The sequence below is a fragment of the Paramormyrops kingsleyae genome, chromosome 2 (genome assembly GCF_048594095.1).
Source record: "Paramormyrops kingsleyae isolate MSU_618 chromosome 2, PKINGS_0.4, whole genome shotgun sequence".
Taxonomy (NCBI): Eukaryota; Metazoa; Chordata; class Actinopteri; order Osteoglossiformes; family Mormyridae; genus Paramormyrops; species Paramormyrops kingsleyae.
The window spans coordinates 14917659-14930966 of record NC_132798.1 but is presented as its reverse complement, the minus strand read 5'-3'; the positions used below and the strand labels follow the sequence as shown (position 1 = coordinate 14930966).

General features: G+C 48.6%; 1 protein-coding gene across 2 annotated transcripts in view; it reads right to left on the bottom strand.

Annotated features, from left to right (window-relative positions):
* Positions 1–12764, bottom strand: part of grid2 (glutamate receptor, ionotropic, delta 2) — a 312014-nt gene extending 299250 nt beyond the window's left edge. The window contains exon 1 of one of the 2 annotated variants that reach the window (XM_023836747.2): positions 11810–12764. In XM_023836747.2, the coding sequence (XP_023692515.1) occupies positions 11810–11897 (88 nt within the window). In that variant the 5' untranslated portion in view covers positions 11898–12764. Of the gene's footprint in view, positions 1–11194; positions 11243–11809 lie in introns of those variants that run through there. The other variant, XM_072706413.1, reaches the window with a different exon arrangement.
* Positions 12765–13308: the final 544 nt, after the last annotated feature.

Below are 13308 nucleotides of genomic sequence, written 5' to 3'. Positions count from 1 at the left end.
CCCCTGTTTTACATAATAATTGGTATGTTTTAATTAAATGTATCTTTGTTAATCTCTGTGTTAAAATTTCTGTTAATTCCATTGCTTTTACATTAAAATGCTCCATGTGACTTACAAATAACCAAGCACCAGTCCAAGAAATCTGCTACATTCTCATCATGCACCAGTTCACAAAACCTGCTCCAATCCCATAATACACCAGGCCATCAGACCTGCTCCATTCCCATCATGCACCAATCAATCAGACCTACTCCCTTCCCAACATGCACCAGTCCATCATAAGAACATAAGAAATTTACAAACAAGAGGAGGCCATTCAGCCCATCAAACCCGTTTGGGGAGAGCTCAATTAATAGCTCAGAGTTGTTAAAATTTTATCTAGCTCTGATTTAAAGGAGCCCAAGGTTTTAGCTTGCACTACACTAACAGGAAGAGTCTTCCGTATTCAAACTGCATGCAGTGTAAAGAAGTGCTTTCTCAAATCTCAGTTTAAAATGTTTAATTTTCAACTATGGCTGCTCCATTCTCACCATATGCCAGTCCATCATAACTGCTCAATTCCCACCATGCACTACTTCATCAGACCTGCTCAATTCCCACCATGCAACAGTCCATCAGACAGATTCCATTCCCACCATGCACTAGTCCATCATACCTGCTCAATTCCCACCATGCACCAGTCCATAAGACCTGCTCCATTCCCACCATGCACTGGTCTAACAGATCTGCCCCATTCCCACCATGCACCAGTCCATCAGACCTGCTCCATTCTCACCCTGCAGCAGCCCATCAGATCTGCTCAGTTCTCATAATGCACTGGTCCAACACATCTGCCCCATTCCCATCATGTACCAGTCCATCAGATTCGATTCCCACCATGCTCGATTCCCACCATGAACCAATGCGTCAGACCTGTTCAGTTCCCACCGTGCAGCAGTGCCTCAGACCTGCTCTATGCATCAGTCCGCTCTATACCCATCACACACCAGAGTGTCAGCCATGTGTCACTTTCCAAATCACCAGAAATATCTCAACAGTCACCCTTCAGTTCCTGTTTGTCAGCCCCACATCTGACACAATAAGGCTTCTGACTTCAAGCCAAAGAGATTATCACCTTTTTCAGAGACTGTAAACATTACGCACATGTTTACACATCACACAAACATTACACATATGACATTAAGGAAACTGGCATCACACCGTAAAACGACAACATGTTTTCTTGTGTGATTCCAGCTTCTTTATTCTTCCTGTGCAGGAAGCAGCACATCCTCCCAGCTGAGGTGCCACCATCACAGGCGCCTTCACAAGGACAATGTACTGCCAGTTTTGAGACATGGGGATTCAAAGGTGTCTCCGGCCACGCAGACCCCCGCAGACCCCCGCAGACCCCCGCAGACCCACTCTGGGGAGAATACGACGTATAAAGCGCTTCTGAGATTTTGGCCTTTAGCCCTCGGCGCTCCTGGGGAGTCAGAACGGCAACAAACACAGGCATGAAAAAGCACTGGCTCGCACCCGGACACGTCAAAGGACCGCCAGTACGGCCGCCATTGGAAAGCTGTCAAACCTGTGAGACGCGCAGGAAGTGGTGAGCTCGGCACAATGAAAGAAAACCACCCCATTGTGCCGCCATAATTGATTTCAGGATAAAGCGAGATTTAAACTCACTCTGTGTTTCAGGCATATTCATGTGTCATTAGTGAAGGGCCCCATTTTATAACTTTGTTACAAAGGAGAGAATAAAGTTTAACAGCTCAGCTAAACTGTGTTCCTTTAAAGTGCGTTCTTAATGGATATTTGAGGCCTGACATTGAGGATGACTTTGGACAAAGGCACATCCTAATGAAGGTTTTACGGGACAAAAGGCAAATTCAGGCCCATTTTACTGCACTCTTGGAATGGCGAGAAAGCAGCCATTAACGGCCCTGACAGTTTGGTCTGTCTGTGAAACATTCTGCACGTCAGATTAGCTAAATAGTGCCAATCCACCCAGTGCTTTAGAGGCAGATAAATGAACTGGGCCCAGTGTCGCCGGCTTGGCACAGACACAGCCCCCCCACACTCCTTTCCATCGTTCAGCTACTCCACGCTGTGCGGGATGCAGCAACACCGACCTCAGCGGAGGGGCACTTTCAGAAGGAGCGCTGTGGCGGTCCCACGAGGCAGCCGCACCCGATCCCTCCGCCATTCTCCGTCCCCAGGGCCGAATTACGGCTCACGTCATTTCTCAGCGTCTATATGTTGACCTGGAAAACTGACGGACGTCTGCAAATCACGGCAGGTGACACGAGTTGCAGCCAAAGCCGGCAACTGCCACTTATGTTTCCATGGCGTTCAGGCTCTCCGACTCGCTGACAACCCGCCTGCGAATTAGCGGATGTCCAAAGTGACCCGCATTTAACGCACTGCCACTGAAATAAAAGCCGGCAAATAAAAGAGACCATTATCTTAGTGAAATTAGCAGATAGAGAAGCGCAGAAAACTGGGCCCGGTGAGCTACTGCCACTTAAAAAAAGACACTACAAGTTATGCTGGAAAATGTTAATACCACATATTTGTGTGCCCTGTAACATTACTTATAACAACCTACAATGTTTACTCAGTCAAACAGCTGGATATGTTACTGGAGCAGCTCAGGTTAAGCACTTTGGTGGCCAGGTAGAGCTTCATCCTGACCGCGAACGCGACAGGTCAGAGGGTAGGAAGCCATCTTCTTAACCGCTGTGCCACCCGCTGGCAAGTCAAGCCTCATTAATTACGACTGTAGATTTAAAGATGCTTTACAGCTACGACCGTATGCTAGGTGTTCACGATGACGGGCATTTGGTGGGAATAAGCGGAGCGATTTGAATCCGATTTCCTCAGGAATTAAGGGCGTGAACGTGAGGGTTGCTAAAGTAACTGGAAGTCATCTCTATGACAACAGAATGTTCCTAATGTAATCACAGACATCATTTCTGACTACTGCTGCCAGCTGCGTCTTGATTTTGGGGTATTTTACATGTAAATGGCCACCCTTGCCCTGTAGCAAATATATGTAGTCATTATCAACATACTTTCTGCCCTTTTTATGTCCGAGCTGCAGTAACCGATGTGGAGAATTAACCACATCGAAGCCAGCTGGGAACCACAACCATGCGGGTTGTTAATATCAAGGGCCATTCATCCCAGAAAATGAAGCTTCCTCTGCCATCCCAGACCTGAGATCAAACATCCATCTCTGTGAAACTTGCAGGTGTCTCTGTCCCACATGCCCTGGACCAGATGTCAGCATCATCACGGCACAGAGATGAGCAGCTCACAAGACAGACTGCTCAAACCCCTCCCCAGGATCTGAGACCCCCAATATGACACCCCCCGTCGTGTTCTAGGTTCTTCCTGGCACTCAGACAAACCACCCGCAAGTGGGAGTCTTTCCTGGAAACTCATTAAAACCCAAACCCCAATACCAGCCTAGATCGAGCCTCATCTTCCATGACAGCGAGAAGTTGGGGGCTGAACACCGATGAAAAATACCGGCAAACAGCGCCACAAATTGGCATTTGACCTTTGGCAAGAACACAGTCACACCACGTTTCAGGGTCAGAGGAAATCAAAGGAATTAGTTAGGAAAAAACAACAGTATCCACCCGATTACAGCAGGCTTCCGCCAAAGAGGATTTAAAGCTTAACTTTTTAAGATTTACCAGACTTAGGTTGAGGACAGACAGTAATTGAATAAGATATTTGCATAAGGATTACTAAACAAGTTATAATTTGTTTCATTTAATACATGCAAAAGATACACTTTTTTTATCTTGCAAGAAAAAAAAAAATGCGTGACCTGTGCATAGACGCTTAAACTGCTTGAGAGAAACATCTGGACTGTAATAATTATTCACCCCCCGAGCCGCCCAGGGCGCCGAAGCCACCTGCTGCTGCCATTAGGACTCCAAACGCACCATGACCCACTTCCTGTCTGACTGAGCGTCCCGCAGCTCAGCCGCCGACTCGCAGGTGCTTTTTAAGAAAAGCCTCCGCCTGGAAGGAAATGTCCAGAGGCGCTTTCGGGATTCTGCTGCCTCCCAGCCACACCGATCCCATCAGCGGCCGAAGAAACACATATTCTGTAACTAGCTGCCGCCCAATGGTGCGTTTTAAGTGGTACACCTTCAAATGGTACACCTACAGATGGTACAGCTTCAGATCTTACAGCTTCAAATGGTACACCTACAGATGGTACAGCTTCAGATGGTACACCTACAGATGGTACAGCTTCAGATGGTATACCTTAAGTGGTACACTTTCAGATGGTACACCTTATGTGGTACACCTTCAGATGGTACAGCTTCAAATGGTACACCTACAGATGGTACAGCTTCAGATGGTACATCTTAACTGGTACACTTTCAGATGGTACAGCTTCAAATGGTACACCTACAGATGGTACAGCTTCAGATCTTACAGCTTCAAATGGTACACCTACAGATGGTACAGCTTCAGATGGTACATCTTAACTGGTACATTTTCAGATGGTACAGTTTCAAATGGTACACCTACAGATCCATACCCATTTAAGGGGGGGACCTGGCCAGAGGGTCAAATTTACATTAATTTAGATGCTTTTATCTAAAGAGAAATATAATTGAGAAACCAGGGTCATACAGTTCCTGGAGCAGTTTGCGCTAAGACTGAAACCATACCATGGGAAGCACACTTAGTATGTATACTAATGCACGTGTAATGGAGACTCTGATGCAAGCAGCTAGTCAACAGCTCCTCGTGGCAGCAGGATCAGGATCCCAGCAAGACAGAATCAGCACAAGACAGACGGGCCAATGAGGGTGACTGGGCAGCAGTTACAGGAATCAGGAGCACGTAAGGGATGCCAGGTGGGGAGTGGACAGGCCTGGCACGGAGTCCCCCTGCATAACTACATAGTGGAAATAGAAAATTACCCTGACAGAAAGCCAGTGAGCAAAAAAGCAGTGAGCAGAAAGCCAGTGAGAAGAAGGGCAGAGGGCCAGTGAGAAGAAAGACAGCTAACAGAGAGCCAGTGTGAAGAAAGGCAGAGAGCAGAGAGCCAGTGAGAAGAAAGGCAGAGAATGGACAGCCAGTGAGAAGAACGGCAACGAGCAGAGAGGCAGTGAGAATAAAAGTAGCAAGCAGAGCCAGTGAGAAGAAAGGCAGAGAGACAAGAGCCAGTGAGATGAAAGGCAGAAAGCAAAGAGCCAGTGAGAAGAAAGGCAGAGAGCAGAGAGCCAGTGAGAAGAAAGGCAACGAGCAGAGGCAGTGAGAATAAAAGTAGCAAGCAGAGCCAGTGAGAAGAAAGGCAGCAAACAAAGAGCCAGTTAGAAGACAGAGAGCATACAGCCAGGAAGAAGAATGGCAGAGAGCATAGAGCCAGTGAGAAGAAAGGCAGAAAGCAGAGAGCCAGTGAGAAAAAAGGCAGAGACAAGAGCCAGTGAGAAGAAAGGCAGAAAGCAGAGAGCCAGTGAGAAGAAAGGCAGAAAGCAGAGAGCCAGTGAGAAGAAAGGCAGAGAGCAGAGAGCCAGTGAGAAAAAAGGCAACGAGCAGAGGCAGTGAGAATAAAAGTAGCAAGCAGAGCCAGTGAGGAAAAAATCAGAGAGCAGCAAGCCAGTGAGAATAAAGGTAGCAAGCAGAGTCAGTGATAAGAAAGGCAACAGAGAGCCAGTGAGAAGACAGAGAGCAGTGAGCCAGTAAGAAGAGAGGCAACAAGCAGAGTGCCAGTGAGAAGAAAGACAGAGGACCAGTGAGAACGGTAGCAAGTAGACAGCCAGTGAAAACACAGGCAGTGAACAGAGAGCCAATGTGAAGAAAGGCAGCAAGCAGAAAGCCAGTGAGAAGGCAGTGAGCAGAGAGCTAGTCAGAAGAAAGGCAGAGAACAGAGGGCCAATGAAGAAAGAAATAAGAACAGAGGGCCAGAGAAGAAAATCAGCAGAAACCCAGAAGAAAGGTAGAGTCAGTGAGGCAGTGAGCAGAGAGGTAGCAAGCAGAGTCAGTGAACCAGTGAGCTAAGAGTCAGTGACCAGCGAGTCATTGAGTCAGTAGGCAGACAGTCAGGGAGTTAGTGAGCAGAGAAATAGACTAGACTAACCACCAAGGTTTCAGAAGCAGAGGAGAGCCAGGACTGCAGCCTGAAATTAAGTCATAACCAGCCACCGTCCAAAAAAAGGAGGGGCAGGGACAGACGAGAGGAAGAGATCCAAAGCAGCACCCTGACATGGTGCAGCGGACTGGGGGAGATAAGTCAGGGGGAGGGGCTGGGGAAAAGCAGAGCGAGAACCTCTCCTGAAGACTGATAAGTGTAATCAGCAGAGCGAGAGTGGAGCTGGGAAGCCAGCGGAGATCTTCCTGATAGGAAAGGATGGAGTGATCTACGGTATCGGGCACAGCAGCCACACAGAGAGTAATTAGGGGCCGGTGAGGAGGCGCTGTGCAAACAGGGAGCCGAACAAGCAGAGGTCTGAAGGTACAGCAGTCCGAACATGACCACGGCTCCTAGCCTCACGTTTACCCTGGGTCACTATTATTGATGCGTAACCCTGGGTGCATCCTGGCCAGTTTTCCCCATTCAAGACCCACTCAGGCCAAGTCCGGTCAGCATCCGCAGCCGCTCCTGCCATCTGCGCGGCCATTCCGGGGTCACGCGCTGCTCCCGGGCAGCCAGGGAGAAGCTTCCTCTACAAGCACCAGTATGGTAAATAAAACAAGGTGATGCTGTAGATACCTCCACTGGCGGTGGGACCTGATTGGCATGTGCGTGGCGTCGAGCTCAGTCGGGACCTCGTTCACTAAATGAACAGGAGACCTTTCCGCGTCTGAGTCCATGTCCTCCTCACATTCCATGCACATTCTCACATTCCACGGAGGACAGAGAAGCGGGTATTCTTCTCACTTCCATCCTCACTTTTCATCTACCTTCCCAAGACAGTAGTGCAACATTCACCAATTCCATGAGTGTGCAGAAGAGTGCTCCTCCCCGTGCTGGACCTACGCGCTAAAGGGTGCACTGTTCACCGCAGGGTGCTCTTCCTCCATCCTTGTAACCCTCGACTCCGATAGCATGCCTCCTTAGTTTAGCAGGCACCTCAGGGTACATCTGACCCAGAAGAGGCTTCCTACAGACCTGAGAGCTGACCAAGATTCGGAGAAAAGGGAGTCATTCAGGAATCACAGGCGGAGGACTCGGCCGCCACGAGTCACGCAGGAGCAGAAGGGGCACGACGCCTCACGCCACTGCACTGGCGAGCACGCAGTTAACATCAGCCGAGAAACAGCCAGTGAGGTCGGAATGCGAAGCGTACTTGAAACAATCACCGTTGTCACGAAAGAAGAAAACAAACGGGAGACTTTCTGCAGTAGAGAGCCATTTCTGTTTCCTGTGACAGTCGCAAATCAGAGGGAACGGGATAACGGGAGGCTGCCGGCGGTGTGTCACTCTAACCACGGAAAAGGGAAGGAACGCTGCAGATGCCGCACTTCCAGGCTGATCCCTCCAAACGCTGCACAGATTAAAACAGACACCAGCAAGGAACCGAGACTTTCCCTCTTTTTTCAGTCGAGCTAGCATTCTTAACCAAAGAAATACTATTTACTCACTTTGAAGATACCTGTCACTCTAAGCGGCATATATCTTTTCAAACATGTCATCTTTTATACATCTGTGAAGGCAAATGTAGCACGTTTACAATTTTTAGCTCTTACCAGCCCAGAATTTCACTGAACCGCCTCTGATACAGATATCAGGCACCTGCTATTTCTCCAGCTACCCGTGAATCATTAGAGGAGTCAGTGTGTTGGGTTCTGGTCCTACCTCCATCCATCATCCATCCATCCATGTTCTGTAACCACTTATCCCATGCAGGGTCGCGGTGGTGTGGAGCTTATCCCTGAAGCCATTGACAGAAGGCAGGCAATACCTAGGATGGGGCACCAAACCATCGAACGAGATCTAACATGCTTGCGAATATTTTTTTTTTGTGGGTCAAAGCAAATGTTCACCCCCGCTAAAATGTCCCCTGAGGCCTGGACCAGTTGGGATGCAATACAGTATTTTTAAATAGCCCACTTCTGTAAAAACATTCATGCCTAATTCCTGCCCCAAATCAAACTGTTTGCAGAAACAGCATCACTAAACTCCACAATGGAGGAATGCCAGTGTTGTCAGAGCGAAAATGAAGATGGAAGGGCAACACTCTGACATTCACACGCGTGTTCACCCGCACATCCCACATGTGACCGCACGGTGAGGCTCGCTACTCGGCGGCATGCTGGGAGGGAGAACGGGGGATTGTGGGATGCTTCTATAATCTCCGAGCAATGACGGGGGGGCCATATGGACTGCGCTTCTGTCCAAGACGGGCTCTGCCAAAATTACGCCCCCATCTGATCTGCCGGTATATGTTTCACAGGAGCTAACACTCCTTTTGTGGAGCGTCTCAACTAAATCACACCTGCCCGCGAGATAGTAGGGAGATGGAGGTTTAGGGATGAATCAGGTTTTCCATTCAAAGGAGCCTCTAAACATGATACCCTCTGAGTTCCCTCTGATATTTTATATCCGAATGTCCGCAGTCTTCACAGAAGCCACTTGTCATTCAAACTTTTATTTATTCTCCTGATAAACACCCTGCTGGTCTCACGGCTCCAACTCCAAGGTCTCTACCTTCAGCCGTCACAGGTCAGGAAACGACACACATATACAGAAGCATCGATGTGATCGAATCCACATGAGCATCAGGTCAGACCCCACACACACACACACACACACACACACACACACACACACTTACACAGAACCATCAATCTGTCTAGTCTACACCATACCAGGCTAAATTCCACACACACGCTGTTTCTTCTTGGCCCAAACCGCCACCTCCAGCACGGTGATACAGGGGTTATCCTGTCGCTTCCAACACTGAGGCTCTACAGACAGCACCGAAATTACCCAACAACTACAAGACCGGTACATGTGCCCCAGCTGAGAGACGAATCCGTGAGGTAACCTTCTTTTTAACCTTCAGATACACCATTCTGGGAGGAGGAGGGGGGAAGTAATCCTGGACGCTACGTAACAGGCTTCAAAGCATCCAGGGACACCAGACAATTCATACACACTGTGCAAATCCCACATTCAGCTGGACAATTAACATGACAGTGCTGATGACACAAAAGAGATGCTAATTCTGTCAAATGAACCTTTGTGCATCGACAAAAGCACCCATCCTAATAGTGAATACTTTATTCACTGGATAGGTACGGTACTCAGGTCAAACCACACACAAATAATGGATACGGCATTAATCATACTTCAGTACTAAGGACTGTGGTTTGTTTAAAGCTGGGGCGGGGGGCAGTGACTCCAATGAAAGCACCAAAAACGTATATAGCATCCCTCGTTTTCTCAAACGCCCAACCCATTAACATCCGCATAGAAGTGGGGAAAAACACCCAGTAGAAAAAAAAGACCGGCAGTAAGCGAGTATCGCAAATCTCTTTTAGGGAAGAGGCGAGATAAGCTCTAAATGGGGCAAGTGGCAAATATCCTGGCACCTACTGGTGTGTGTACAAAACGGCGGCTTAGATGAGATCGGGTTCTTTGGGGGGGGCTTCCCAGCTACATAAATCACAATGACTATGTGGACGGCTTCATAAAGCGGCCCGGCATCGCCATTCCGCGCACGGCGCCCGGACTCTCCGCCCAGCATGCTGATCATCCGGCGGCTCCGGGGGTAAACCCGTCTCCCCCGCTTCCCCAAAAAACCTAGGCTTCGGTCATACTTGGCTCGGTTTGGTACATACAGACTCCATAATAATGACACCATGCTTAATTATTTAAATATTTTTTATGTAATATGCACGGCTTCGTTTTATTGTTTTAAGCTATGTATTAAAACGTGTCTGCTCGTGGACGACAGCAAGTGCAAAATAACGCTGACTTGGAGGGGATTGAAAAAAGAAACTTAAAATGCAACGCCTTACATAAGTGATCTGGGTGTTAAAGGAATGAAAGCGACTGGCGGAGGAAATGGGATATTGATTTAAACCAAATACTAAGAAAACAGAGCCGTGTAAAACGAACCATCAACAGGAATTAATCGCCCAGGGGGAAATCGTTTATAGCACGTCATTTGACAGCTTCTTATGTTTTTATTATTATGAAGAATTAGGCCATTTAGTAAAATTTTGATTTACACCAGCACGCCGCCTTCGTTGTGTACACCGCCGCCTGCAACGCGGAGTTTCTTATAATACTTGCCTGTTTCTTAAATCACACACTTTTGGTCCCAGTCAGCAGTGTGCGGTTGCGTCTGAAAGCGGTCTCTCTATGTGGCCAGTTTAAAGCCGTGTTTTATTTTATGATCCCCGATCCCTCGTGATAAGTGTTGCCTTCAGTGGGGTTTCGCGATCAGCCTCGAAAAGCACAACAGAGGGGCCAAGACCTGTCATGTTTCACCGCACAGGTGGGTTAATCCCCACTGAACACTATGTTTTATACTAATCCATGTGAGGGATTTGCCGTTCGACAAATAAACCAACATCACAACATTATGTTGAACAACCTGAGTTTGTTGCCATTTGCGGGGCTTGATTTAATGACGAATATACCGCACTTAATGTAATCACAGCCCAGCATCGGGTTGAAATTGCAAATCCCCGTTGTTGCTGAGAGCCGGGTTGATTGCGCACAGTCAAAGTAAAATCAAGCAAAACAAAAACATAAAATCATAAAAAGCAATTAAGGCAAGTCAAGAACATAATTAGGGTCCGTGGGCTGTAACGCGTAATATAATTGCCTGCGTATTACCGAGTGCAGGCCTGAGCGTGTTAATGCGGGCGGCTTTTCACAGGGATCAAGTGTCCGTTTTGTCCGCATACCTCCCCCCTCCGCGGTACTTTACGCCTTGACCCATTTGGGACTCTGTCCCCCATCTCGCTTCCGCCCCCGTTCAGCGCGGCCGCTCCGCAGCAGCCCGAGCGCATAGACGGCGGATAGTCCAGGCTCGATGTAAGATCGCCCCCTGAGGCTCATGATCTTCGGGGGGGGGAAAAAACTTAAAAGGATATTGGGAGACATCCACCCCCCCAAAATGAAAAAAAAAAAAAACACAGCGGACGTGTTTCACATTCGCAATAGCAAAAGAAAAAAAAACCCTGTAATGTGGATCCGCTTATTGCCATTACTTACTGGGGGCGTCAGGGGGAATTTCACCAACGGCGCTCCCCCTGGGCGAAGCTCCGCACCCTCCCCCGGCAATCGGAACGAATCGCACGGCGTCGAGACCACCTGTTTCCACCCTACAGGCGCACCGCGGAGGAACGTGGGCCCCCACCGGACAGATGGCAAAGTAACGACGGAACGAAGCCAGGAGACACGGAGGGATTTCACCAGCACGGCGAGCGGGGAATGAGCCCCCGTCACCCCCCAGAAATGGAAAAGGCATCCACAAGTCGGACTGTTCTGCGATGTGACCTTGTTAATATTTTGAGTCACGATGATGAGTATCTTATGGCTTAAATTATCTTATAATTAATAAATCGTGTCATTCTGTTGTTTGCAATACAAATGAAACCCCATGTAGTTCGCAGCCCCCATTTCATACAGAGTTTCAGTGTTTAAAGTATTTTTAAACGGCATTGGAAACAGAGATGTATATAGGCGTCTTCATTGTAGACAAGCGTACTTTGCGAATAGATGCGTACCGATGTCAATGCGCCCGGAAGGGGACGCGCACCGCTCCGGAGCCAAGCGCGTCCCATTAAAACTATCACCGGCGATGCGCGATGAAAAAATGCGACTTACCGATATGTATGATGGAGTCGGACAGCGCGGATCTCCATCTCAGACTCCAGGATACGACCAGAAACCACACTACCGGGAAAACTTTCATGTCTCCTGCAGTTTGACGCTGTTTTTTTATATAAATCTCGGAGTATAAACTGCAGTGCTTGCGTACGGTCGTTAGTTTTAAATCCCGTGAATGGTTGGCAGCCGAGAATATGGGTCCGAAAAAGAGCGCTGGGTCTCCTCCGCTGCCGTTTCGCCCGTGGTGTGTGTTTTTTCTCCTTAAATGCAGCCGCTTTCAGATGTAACAGCGAGGATCGCCGGTAACCCTGTTGAAAATCCCCGTGCGCGTCAAACTCATCCGGATATGTAAACGGCGTCTCTCCGTCGGCATCCAGCCCGAACTAATCCGATCCCAATTCGAACCAGGAGCAAAATGAAGATCAGATGTGGAGCGATGACCGGATCCCCGCTTCTGCGTTTGAGACGCGGGTCCCTGTAAGAGTGAGGGAGAAGCGACGCCTCACAGACGGTGCATTCTGCTCAGCTGGGGGCATTAACATCATGCAAGATCTTCACCTCCATGTTTCGAGCGCAAGAAAATCAACACAGAGAAGTTATATTCAACTGACAATGATGTCGACTGGGGGAAAAATGGAAAGGCGTAATGGGGTGTCAGATCGAAGATTTTAAGAGGAATCCCATGGCTTGGGGGAGCAGCTGAGCTGTGACGTCCCCCGTCTTGTCGGGGACGGTGATCCAGCGCTGGCTCTCCAAAGAGCGCGTCTTGACGGCTCCGCAGGCGCTGTGCGCAGAGAAGAGGAGGCAGCCCTAAGGAGAGGAGCGACTACACCGACAGCATCGGCAGCCAGTCGCCCGTTGTCTGGAAGTAAATTACCTGAGAGGGAGACGGAAGGGACGAGAGGAGGAGAGAGAGAGATAGGGGGAGGGAGAGGGAAGGAGAGAGAGAGAGTCTCGGCGAGGGAGGGTTGCAGTACCGTTATTCGTGAGGCTCTGGCTCCTCCCCGGTCGGCTACGAGCACTTCTCCTCTTCCGCAGTGCACTCCTCCGGAGCCCAGGGCTCATGGCTCTTCGGGCTATTTAAAGCGGATTAGTAATTAGTTCCTGGACCAAAACAAATTCCAATGAATTTATTATAGCTTGGACTACGTGGGTGATAGATGGCAATGCAGCTTATCTGATGGGGAAATTAAACGAGTCAGATCGAAATATCACAATGAAGTATTCTATGACATTGCTTTCGGAGGTGGGGGGCACATCTTTAGGAGCTCTAGATAAATTTCATTTATATCTCTCAGCATCCTCACCACCGTCTTCATGAATGAAAATTATAGAGTACGTCAACATTAGTCTGGAGGTTTTTATGAGGTGGGCTTGACTGTTTACCTCCAAGAATAGCTTCTTTGATTTATTTTTAAACAGTGGAACAGCAAATATAATTTTCATGTGGGAGATAGAGGTTACAGTAGAAACTGGAGTTGTGCGAGGCACACAGA